The following is a 12,644-nucleotide window of genomic DNA, read 5'->3' on the forward strand; positions in this document are numbered from 1 at the left end:
GGTTTTAAAATCAGAGTTGAGTGGTCGCTTCATTTTTACAGAAATGGAGTTTATAAAATGTAAACCCTAGAAAGACTGATATTTTTCGGAGTTAATTGCCTTCTACCCTCACCTTGCTCATCTCTGCAAACTAAATGGTGCCCTTTCTTAGACTTTTTTTTTTTTTTTTTTTTTTTTTTTTTTTGATAGGGTCTTACTCTTGTCACCCAGGCTGAAGAGCAGTGGCACAATCTCGGATCACTGCAGCCTCAACCACCAGGGTTGAAGCAATCCTCCCACCTAAGCGTCCTGAGTAGCTGGGAATACAGCCTAATTTTTGTATTATTTTTTGTAGAGACAGGGTTTCTCCATGTTGCCCAAGCTGGTGTTGAACTCCTGGGCTCAATTGATCTGCTTGCGTCGGCCTCCCAAAGTGCTGGCATGAGCCACCATGCCCAGCTGGCACTTTTCTTTTAATGGAGGTATAACTTAGATACCATAAATGCACAAATCTTAAATGTACAATTTGATGAATGTGTGTATGTGTGTGTGTGCGCTTGTATACACATCCTTGTAAGATATAGACCATTTTCATCACCCTAGAAAATTCTTTTTTGCCCCTTCGCAGGCAATACTTCCCCTTACCCCTATAGGTAACTGCTATTCTCACTTATATAATCAGAGATTAGATGTGCCTGTTCTGTTCTTGAACTTCATAAAAATCTAATCTTAGAATATATATACTCTTTTGTGTCTGGCTTTATTGACTCAATATAATTATTTAAAATTCACTCATGTCATTGTATCTACCAGTAACTCAGAATTTTTCACTGTTGAGCAGTATAGCATGGTATGAATATACTTCAATTTGTTCATCCATTCTTTTACTGATGCACATTTAGGTCATTTCCAGCATGGACACTGGTTTTGACAGATTTCCATGGGGTTTAAGACTGGGATAGATGGACATAGCAAATTATCTGAGAACTCTAAGTTAGGAGCCACAGATATTTTTTACAGACTGTTCTAGACACTTTACATCACAAGTTCCTGCCAGAAATAGAATATACCTTTCTCACGCTCTATGAAGTGTCTGAATCAAAATGATTAAGCATCCAATTAAATATATTTGGTTCAGCATGGTCCTAATAGATACACAAGTGTGGATTGAATCTTACATGGTCTTATTGGTTTTTCTGGTGGAAAGGGCTCCATTTCCAGGTCTTAGAAAACAACAGGGACCCCCCTGAGCCATCTCACCAGGGCATGCAATTGAGCACAAAGGCAACAGAAAGTGTGTGTCACCTGGAGAAACTCATCCAGACTAGAAACTGAGCCCCGAGTATATCATGTTCAACTCGGGTGAATTGTAAAGACATTGAAAAAAACCAACATATTCAAATACCTACTGTTTACAATATCAATAAAATGCTATGGAAATATTAATGGTAATAGCATACATTGATTCTTCTACAGGAAACATACTATCTTTAATCCTCACAAGTCTACCAATTGAGTATTGTTCTTCCCACAGTTCAGGTGAAGAAGCAGACTTGGGGGCATTAAGTAAATTAAGGTCATGTACTTTGTAAGTAACAGACCCAGAACTTGATCCTGGGGTGTCACATTCCAAAACCCACCCAATTCTCCTTACAGTAAGACATCTTTATACAATTAGTAGGCACCATATATTCTATATTTGAAGAAGTTAGATATAGGTACAACTAACTCACTTGTGATCCATTAGTGGTTTTTGATGATGAGAACTGCAAACCTCAATATCTCCATTCCAAAATGATCAGCACCCAGAGAAACTCCAGAAGTTTCCAGCGGCACACAAGGAGCTTAAATATTATACAACAAAGACTTAGCTGGTGTGCTCATAAGGACAGCTTTCATCAGTGCCTCTGTGCTACACCAGTCAAAACATTTCATCAGTTCTAATTTTTTTCTACCTTAAAAATAAGATTATTTTGAATGCAAGATTTTGCTACTGCCTCTCAAATAAGCACACACTTTAAAAATAGCAAAGAATGGCAGATATTTTTAGGGTAAACACACACACACACACACACACGCACACACAGTGATGTCCTCAGATTCCAAAGATAAGTCTTTCTATGAGACCTTTTTCTATTTATTTTGATTCAGTAGTAAGAACACCTGCAGAAAGATCAGCTCTGTTCACAAGACCATTTCTTAAGAATTCATTGCAGACGTAACAGATGATAGCATGGAGACAGACTAAGCTAAGAGAGCCGGAGAACGACTGACGATTCCCATGTCCTGCACGTGTTCTGAGAAGATGACATTCCCACAATGCAGGCATTCAAAACTAAGTGAGGCATGGCAGACAAGAGCATGGCAACATCAGAAAGTCATTTTGCTTGGAGACGGTCCAGGTTTCTTCCAAACAGTAGTAGATGATTAAACCACAGAAATAAGTTTTAATAACATTTGCGCAATCATTTTTCAATGCATGGGAGGAAACGAGCTATAGCACTGGGCTATTTCACCCAGATTTAAAACATTCTCACCCAGATTTAAAACTGTGTGGAGAGGGAATAGAAGGAATAGATAACCAGGCTGGTGGTGCTAGATCCCACACACCCTTCACCCTCCCTGGTATTCTATTTGACTATGGGAGTTTTTGGGGCTGGGGCTACCTAAAATGTCATTTGTCCTTTTTATAAGCATATTTTCTGTGTTAGATAAAATATCCATAAATATACATTTAATGCCTGCAAGTATTATCTCATATAGCTGTGCAGTAATTTGTTTAATCATTGGCAACATTCAAAGAATGAATCATCTCAATACAGATAAGGGTGCAGAGAGCCAGCCATCTATCCTTCTATACTGGCATAGTTGGTAGTATAATTGGTATAATCATTTAGCAAACATTTTGGCAATATATAAAAAAGGTTTTATCCATTTAACAAGATTCATCAAAATATTTAATGCCTTTTTAAAATTAAAATGTCTAGAAATAAGTAACTAAAGTAGAATTTTAGCAATGAGAAAGGATACTTCATGGTTGCTTTCATTTACATCTGTGATTACTAGTGAGTGGAACAGTTTTTCAGATGCATACTAGCCATCTGATTTTCTCTTTAGGAAACTATCATGTCCTCTGCTCCCTTGTCCATCGTGGCCTTAGTGTTATTCAAAGAATTATAATAAGCTAGTTATATAATGAGAATATTATCCATTTATAGGTTAGCATTTGTTTATGACTCAGGTGTCTGTTTTCATCTAAACCTAAAACTGATCAACCCCCAAAGAGGAAGCAGTTAGGTGGCAACAACAAAGAAAAAAACTGAAAAGCAAACCACTTTCGTATTTCGTATATCAAAAGCATTTAGATAATTCTCCAACAAGGGACTCACATTCTGTGAATGAAGCCTTTCATAGGAACCCGTAAAGCACAGCAATGATATAAACATAATGAAGAGAAATCTGTTACTAGCACGTTGACATGTCTCCCCACCTTATGTCAAGTAGAAAATATCGAATCAGTTCAAATATATCTGTATCTAAAACAAAATCAAGTTTCCTTTGGTCGCATGAACAAGCCACAGCATTTACATCTTTGTTCAGTCCACACCAAGGACTGAAGTCTTGGGGACAAGTTTAAGAAGCCAGAGAGACACTGACACACCTAGACTGGAGGAAGTCTGTGGTCACACTTGTGCTGGACAGCCTGTCAGAGTTTACACAAATGCAGCCAAAGACAACTTCCACTGCAGTAAGAATTCTGATGCCCAGGGCCAGTTTGTGGCCCACTGCGGTTGTACTTTATTATTCTTTGCCAAGGGACCAATAGTTAGCATTTACAGAAAAACATGAGCCTGTGCATTATTTATTCCTTAGAGATAGGGGATGATGCCCAGTCTCAATAGTTGCTTTGGCTCTTTAATTATATTGTAAAATTAACTGTGACAGGTTGTTTTATTTCTTTTGTGTCAACCAAAAACACCCATGGGATACATAATTTGGTGATCAAAGCCTTAACTTAGGAAAATTACGAAAGATTTTAGGAAACAGACTGGTACCTAATGTGCAGACGCAGTGTGGAAAAGGAAATTAGCAAACATTCAGCTAAAATGTTCTCAAGGGCAGGGACTCATGGTAATAATGGAGTCATTTCAAGCTTGAAGGAGGTTACCTATGGGAGACTGCTAGATCGCTTCAGGGATTGCAGCGTTTCATCAGCCTAAAAATGGAGCTGCCTCCAGAATTTCTAGGTCAGCAAAAGATAAAGAGGAGACATTAAAATCTAACGAAAGGAGAAGTTGGCATGAAACATTTATAAGGGGTTAAGAATGCTATAGATGAACAAATTAGGAGGCTATACACCATATCTAGAATATTGTAACCATGATAATGAATACTATTATTCATAAACCATGGACAAAGAAGGTGAGACAATTTGATATCTAAGTAAAATGCCTATAATCTTCCTGATAAAGTCTGAACTCACCCAACTCCACAAAGAGAATCTACGTCCAAGTCTTCTCAGGGTCACATAGCTCCTTCAGCTGTGACAAAGTGTAGGTGCTTATTAAATGGGTTCTAGTAATAAATAAAGCCTTATCTTCATCCAGGAAGAAAATTATTTGATCCATTTTCAGTATCTTCAAAGAAAGATTTTACACAGTCTCACCTAGAGGTGAACTTCTGACAATGAGGAACAATGAATAACCCAAAATTCATCACAGAATCCATAAACCTAACTTTAGGCAATAGCCTCTTCTTCCTCCTCACCCCCTCTCTCCTGCTGCCCTGTCGCCACAATCAGAAATGTTTATGACTCCAAGATGACTGATAACTCCTTTCCCTTCTTTGAACACAGGTATCAATGAGTGGTCAAAAGGTTAAAGAGTGGGCAACAAGATGGAAAGGCAGCAGCAGGCAGTTGGCTTGGATGGTTTCCAATAATGCAGTCACTTTGAATGTTCAAACCAGAAGCCATAAGCTACAGAATGGTTTCATTTTTCCTTTGCCTTAAGAAGGTGCATTCTCTCCTGTTTGCCACAAGCCTCAGTGCTCCTGGTTGTCTTCTATTTTGCCTGGTTTACCCTTCACTGATACTCCTTTTCTGGCTGAAGGTATAGATTCTATTCTTATAAATGATGTATGTATGTTGTGCTTGAAATGTATATTGTCTAACTTGTGGCAGGAATCTTTGTATAGCACAAAGGTCAAGTTCATTAATAGTGCTGTTCAAATCTTCCACAACTTTGATCATTTCATTTTCTGAGGCTTGTATGTTAGCATCTCTGATTGTTATTATAAATTTGTCTATTTCTTCTTGTCATTCTATTAAATTTTACTTACTTTGAGAGTTCAAGCTCAAGACTTTTATGTCTTTCTGATGAATTATTCCTTAAAATTATTTGCGCATTAAAGTCTCTTTTGCATGATAGTAATGTGGTTTTTATCAGCTCTCAGTTTTTTTTCCTGTGGTTTTCTTTTTAATTATCTTTAGTCTCATAATCACATATAATTTTAAAATTTGTGTATATCTCTGCTACTTTAATCCTTTTAAGTTGAAAAAAGCACCATTCCCAATCACAAATACACAGTTCTACAGTTTTATGTTTCTGAATGGCTGTTTAAAGACAATCCTAAATTATAACTTAGTTTGACTTAGACTATAAAGAATTCAAGAGTGAAGTTTAACTTGCTACTGTTTTAAAAGCATGTGATCTTATAGATTTATAAGATGTGAGAAGTGTTGAATAATCTTTAATATTACACATAAACAATACTAAAATGCCTTTCAATAAGTAAAAGGAACCATTTTAAATACAGGGAATTATAATAAGATTGGCATCGTTAAGGCCAAAACTCTAGACATTGCTACCATTTATTTATCTTCAACCCTTGCCTTTAAGAGGCAAATGAACACAAAACACAGGTGAATCTTTCTTGGTTCTGAGACAGTGAAGGAATTTCTCCAGTATTTAAACATATTCACATAACCAGCTATATAAATCTAAATATAAAACCAATCTCCAGTAAGTTTTAAGATGGCACTCATCATCTTTGTGAAAAGTTGAACATTACTAATGAAGTCTAATCATATCTTTAGAAGGGGTAAACAGTGATAGCATTTACTGAATTGGAATTACTATTAAAATTCAAAAACTGAACATATTCATTTAACCACAAGCCAGTTTTAGTTTTAAATCAGGACTGCCCAACAAAATATTCTGTCATCATTCATGATCTGAATTCTGGTGTATGAGATCTATTAAAGTATGGTACACATAAAAAAGTCATGAGACATTTGTTTTGTAATAAATAAGGCAGTGGCCAACTATTAGTCATTAGTAGTTTTTTTGAGATAAGCTATCAAGTCTGCCCTTTCTTCCTTCTTCTTAATGCCGACACAGATCATTTTTGCTCCAGGGATGTACTTCTTGGGATTCTCCAAATACTCCATCTGTGTATCCTCTCCCCAGGTGTTGCCTTTGTTCTTATTGGCGGCTGTGTAAGAGCATCCAGGGGCCTGACCTGTCTTCCTCCCGAAGAGACCATGGAGATTTGGCCCAATCTTGTGCTTGCTTCCCTTTTCAACGGTGTGGCACTGGGAACACTTCATAATAAAAATCTTCTTGCCTTTCTCAACATCACCCATATTTAATTCTCTTTTTAGTCACTGGTGCAATGAAGATTCCCGCTCCGAAGCAGGATGTTCCCACTCTCTAAGTCCAGCTCTTATTTTTTAAACTGTCTTGCTGATTTATCTTTTTCTACCTCTTTACTTTGTGTTATTTGGCTTCAAAAGTCTCTTATAAATAGCACGGAGGAATCTCCATCTTCTAACAGATGTTAAACATTATATCTGTTAATAAATTATACTTATGATTACTAATTTTATTACACCCATTATTTATTCCATTATTTTCTAATTACTATGTCTTTTCTATGCTTCTGTTTTTCTTCTCTCCTGATTACTGTTAGGTTCAATAACTTCTTATTCTTGTTTTCCAATTAACTGATATGAAAGTTAGACATTCTATTTCTACTGTTCTTGTGATTATCTTATATATATACACATACACACATACACACACACACATATATATATACACACACACACATTATATATATAACTTTTATTTTAGGTTAAAAGGGGTACATGTGCAGGTTTGTTATACAGGTAAACTCATGTCACAGGGGCTTGTTGTACAGATTATTTCATCACCCAGATATTATGCCTAGTACCCAGTCGTTATTTTTTTCTGCTCCTCTCGTTCCTCCCACCCTCCACCCTCACAGGCCCCAGTGTCTATTGTTCCCTTCTTTGTGTCCAAGAGTTCTCATCATTTAGCTCCCAATTATAGGTGACAACATACGGCATTTGATTTTCTGTTCCTGCATTAGTTTGCTAAGATTACTTTAAATTTTTACAACTGACTCAAAGTTAATCAATATTTCTACCCTTTCAGAATAAAAAAGGATCTTAGAATGCTTTAACTCCAATTACCACCTACCACCTTCCATGATTGTTATCCAGCACTTTAATTCCATCTTGCTTTTTAACCCCCACTCCTCAAAGTCATTATTATCGTAATTAGTCAATGTTTGTTTAAATGGAACCACTAATTTACCACTTTCTTTTCTTACTGTTCATTGTTAAAACCCACTCCAATCCTCTGAGTTCTATCTCAGTCTTACAGAAATACATCTTGATCAGTCTTTAGTGAGTATTAATAAAAAGCAAACTTAAAAAATTTTTGTTGCAGTCTCCGTCTTTAAAAATATATATTTTTTCTGGGGGGTAGGTTTAAAATACATATAGTGAGGTGCATAATGTGCATGCATTTAAAAGGTTTGGCTCAATGAATTTTGCATATGTAAGCACCCATGCAAATACCATCCAGATCAAGATTATAACATTCCCATCACACTCTCATGCCCCTTCTTTGTCATTACTCACTCCACTATTCAGACATTTATCCCTATCAATTTAGCCTACTTTTTGAAGTTTATATAAATGGAATCCTATGGTGGGTACTCTGTCTGGGTTGTTTCACTGAACATGTTTGTGAGACTATCGTTGTTATCACTTTTTTCTTTTCTACCACTGTGTATTCCATGTCATTATCATTCTTAAAATAACACTTTAACAGGGCATAGAATTCTGGGTCGATAGTTTTTTTTCCTCAGATTTTGAAGATGTTATTCCAATGTGTTTTATTCTTCATTGTTGCTCAGAGAATGCTGTCAGTTGAACTGCTATTCCTTTGATAGCAATTTGACCATTTCCCATTTTTGGTTCTATTAAAAATGTTTTTTTATTTATTTATTTTTCCCATTTTTGGTTCTATTAAAAATGTTCTATTCATCTTTAGTGTTCTAATACTTCCATAGGTTATATCACAGTGTGGGTTTGTTTTTAGCAATGCTAAAAGAATTGACAGAAGTCAACGTGCTTCATCAATCCAATGTACATCTTTCCATTTAGACAATCTCCCCAAGCATCTGCATCACTAGAGTAGATTCAGACTCCACACCAGTATACCAGGACATGGAAAGAGCTTGATGGGTGGAGTTTCTCAAGTCCCCTTCTTGCAAAAGGGGCAACCCTTGAGAAGGTCAGCAATATATGGGGATTAAGTTTTAGCTCCCTGCTTGCACAGGTTTAGTCACATCAACTGCCCCTGCATGCGTGGACATTAACACAAGGGACTCTCCAAATCAAACAGCTTCCAAGACCATGCCTTCAGCTTTCTTCTCTGGTTCTTTTGAACTGCCACTTCTTTTTTCATATCTGGTGATTTCTCTTTCTTTCTTTTGATCTCTATTATGACTTCTATTATGACTTTTTAAAAAGTATATTTTAACCAATTTTTCTTTTTCTTTTTTTTTTTTTTTTTTTGAGACGGAGTCTTCGCTCTGTCACCCAGGCTCCGCCTCCCGGGTTTACGCCATTCTCCTGCCTCAGCCTTCCGAGTAGCTGGGACTACAGGCGCCCGCCACCTCGCCCGGCTAGTTTTTTGTACTTTTTTTTAGTAGAGATGGGGTTTCACCGTGTTAGCCACGATGGTCTTGATCTGCTGACCTCGTGATCTGTCTCGGCCTCCCAAAGTGCTGGGATTACAGGCTTGAGCCACCGCGCCCGCCCATTTTAACCAATTTTTCTATTTGAGGTTAAAGGAGACTCTGCATGGACTTTGGCCAACCATGTTTCCAGAATCTAAATTTGTTTCACTCCTTTATCTACCAGATGCCCCTGCCCACACCACACTTGGCTCTTAACTAACAGCAAGAGCCCTGAAGTTATGGAGACCAGGATTTGAATCACTGCTTCACTACTGACTAGCTTTTTGAAGCTGGATAGGTTATTTAACTTCTCTGAACCTTAGTTTCTTCATCTCCAAAGAGGGGATGATCAAAATTCTAATCTCATAACATTGTTGTAAAGATGAAATATGGGAATGCATGTAAAGTACTTGGCACAGTACTTCAATAAGCGCTTATCAATAACAATTCATACAGGCTGAGAAGCACTTATCTGAAATGCTTGAGACCAGTAGTGTTTGGGATCTTAAATTTTTTCAAATTTTGAATATTTACATTATACTTAACAGCTGAGCATCCCTAATCCAAAAATCCAAAATCTGAAATGCTCCAATGAGCACTTCCTTTGTGCACGACCTCTGAGCATCATGTCAGTCCTCAAAAAGTTTTGGATTTTGCAGCATTTCAGATTTAAAATTAGGAATGTTCAACCTGTGTTAACCACTGCACAACAACTTTATTCAAGTTATTAATTCATCTACCTAAGGATCAGATTTATGCACAAGTTGGTGCCACATAGACACAGAATAATATGTTTCATGAGGAGGAAGCAAAATGAATAATAACTAAATATGACAATAGAGATTCTATACATGTGGAATATATAAGGTTGCTCTTTACAAATACCACTTTACAAAAATCCCATGTTCTCATAATTTTCCAGGGTTTGGTGAAAATCCTTGAAAGTCAGAAAGAAAACATTAAAAGCAAGAGAGAAGTGCCAGTGAATAGTGAGATAAAGGCTTGCCCCAGAACGTAAATCAATGCATGTGCTTCTTTCATCCAGAAAGTTGCTGTAATAAACAGATGAACTAAATAGTGTGTTTGGCAATGTAGTTGGTTTATATGATAGTGCAAGCATTTTAATTCACTGTAGCTCAGGAACAAACAGTTTACTGACTGGGTGGAGGAACACACTTTGAGTGATACTGCTTTAGGGACATTTTAGCACTATCCTAAAAGTGATACCATTGTTATGTAGGAAGGTAGGTACCTTGGATGCTGGGGGCCTGAGTTAAACAATAACCTCAACTGGAGAACAAAATAAATCTTGCTACATAACCAAAGAAAGTTCATTACAAACCAATCAACAACTGTTAGAGTTCAGAAGTATATTGGAGTCTTGACCATATTGATTTGGGGATATAGATGGATCTGCCAATCCGACTCCTTATGTAGGAGATTTTTTTTTTTTTTTTTTCCTGAAACGGAGTCTCACTATGTTGCCCAGGCTGGAGTGCAGTGGTGCCATCTCGACTCACTGCAACCTCCACCTCCCAGCTTCAAGCAATTCTCCCTACTGCAGCCTCCCAAGTAGCTGGGATTACAGGTGCACTGTGCCTGGCTAATTTTTGTATTTTTTAGTAGAGACAGGGTTTCGCCATGTTGGCCAGGCTGCTCTTGAACTCCTGACCTCAGGTGATCTGCCCATCTCGGTTTCCCAAAGTGCTGGGATTATAGGCATAAGCCACTGCGCCCTGCCGTCTAGGGGATTTTTTTTAAGGTGACTGTAATTACCATCATCATATTCATTTCTGCTATTTGATCTCTAACAGTTTTTTTTTTTTGATGGGGAGAAGCTGATAAATTTTAATTCATTTTTTCATTATTTTTCCAAAGAAGTAGCAGTTAGACTGACTTGATGTACTCTCAAAGTACACCTAATAATATTTTCCATGTACATTCAAAGTGAATTAGCTTAATTATCCCGATTTTATCATTATATAACGTATACGTGTAAAGTATCACACAGTATCCCACAAACATGTATGACTATTACGTGTCAGTTATAATCAACAACAATAACAAAAGATACAAAAGGGATTAGCTTGCTACAGTAAGGCCAAATCAAACATCAGATTTAATTCACAAGAGAATTATACCTTATAGTATAAATCTTACTAGTACTTTCACATATCCTAGATTTTCTTGACTTTATTTGTATTCCTGCTTTTTATTTTGAGATGAAGTCTCCCTCTATCACCCAGGCTGGAGTGCAATGGCGTGATCTTGGCTCACTGCAACCTCCGCCGCCTGGGTTCGATTGATTCTCTTGCTTCAGCCTCCCCAGTAGCTGGGATAATAGGCACACGCCACCAAGCCTAGCTAATTTTTGTATTTTTAGTAGAGACAGGGTTTCGCCATGTTGGCCAGACTGGTGTTGAACTCCTGACCTCATGTGATCCATTCCCCTCAGCCTCCCAAAGTGCTGGGATTACAGGCGTGAGCCCCTGTACCCGGCCTGTATTTCTGCTTTAATCAATACTTTTAAAGCTTAATTTAAAAATTAGAAAAAAGGAGAAGAAACCAACAATATATTATGTATGGTTTAGCCTGCTGCAAAGAGAAGAAACTAGATCTGCCCAAATAGAAAATTTTAATTCTGGGTTTAAAAATACAATCTAATGCTCTTTTAAAAATATTGATTTTAAAATAAGGAAGTTAAAAACAATTTGACAAAACAGTATTGGTAGGCTTGAAAACTACAGAAAATAATTATTTCAACATTCACTATCACTATGAATTCCAAAGCTATGGTTTGCAAAATTTAGCTTGCTTCTTTGGAAATGACTGTTTTTCTAAATCTTGAAGAGAATCTAGTCACCTCAAGATGCTTAAAAGCCTTCAGCTAAGCTTTGCTCTGGGCTTCTGCAGCCCATTGGCTGGGGTAAATTCAATCCCTTCCACACACAAGTCTCAAGTCTGTCTTATCCCATAAATGTAAAGTGACCTAAATCTGGCAAAGTACTTAAAATCTGAATTATATATTTTCACTTTTTTGGCTATACTATTATTAATAAACTTAAGAAAAAGTATATCCCGAACCAACTTGTCACTTTAAAAATAACTTGCTTTCCCCATCCACGCAAAATGGACTTCGAAATTAAAAAGAGTTTCCTACTAAATTTCTCCTCTACTTTTACAACAGAGATATCTTCAAAACTTCTCTTCTGAAATGACTACAAATAAAAAGCTGTCCCAGTATGAGCACAACTTTCATCAAGATCCAATTTAAGGTTTACTTTCCAGTCTCTGAAATATAAACCTTCCTTTGAATTCAAAAGTATAAAAGATGCTATATGGGTTAAAACATGGGTTGCATGGCTACCACATCACAGTGGCCACACAACCCATATATTAACATTTCTACTTCACCTGTCTTGTATTGGTAGAGAGTATATTAGCTCATATTATTCTCAATGTACTGCTTACTTGGTTTTAATTATTTAATTATTATTTTTTAATTTGCTAGAGACTTGTCTATCCATCAAGATTCAAATAACTCTGAAGAAACCAATCCTTCTGGCTCAACTGTTTTGCACTTTATGGTTCCTGACACTCAGACAGAC

The 12,644-nt window shown here is 36.8% G+C and overlaps 2 protein-coding genes across 4 annotated transcripts in view; both read right to left on the reverse strand.

Moving 5' to 3' along the window:
- The window catches only part of APBA1 (amyloid beta precursor protein binding family A member 1), a 226,399-nt gene that overhangs the window by 107,646 nt on the left and 106,109 nt on the right, over positions 1 to 12,644 (reverse strand). The gene's annotated exons all lie outside the window — the stretch shown is intronic.
- Positions 1,943 to 8,253, reverse strand: LOC126937973 (cytochrome c-like). Its single transcript, XM_050761929.1, has one exon. The coding sequence runs from the start codon at positions 6,623 to 6,625 to the stop codon at positions 6,308 to 6,310; it is 318 nt and encodes a 105-aa protein (XP_050617886.1). The 5' UTR covers positions 6,626 to 8,253; the 3' UTR covers positions 1,943 to 6,307.

This window comes from Macaca thibetana, chromosome 15, assembly GCF_024542745.1.
Source record: "Macaca thibetana thibetana isolate TM-01 chromosome 15, ASM2454274v1, whole genome shotgun sequence".
Lineage (NCBI taxonomy): Eukaryota > Metazoa > Chordata > Mammalia > Primates > Cercopithecidae > Macaca > Macaca thibetana.

Excerpts from the sequence above, each read along its gene's own strand:
- LOC126937973 (XM_050761929.1), bottom strand. The coding sequence starts at position 6,625 with ATGGGTGATGTTGAGAAAGGCAAGAAGATTTTTATTATGAAGTGTTCC.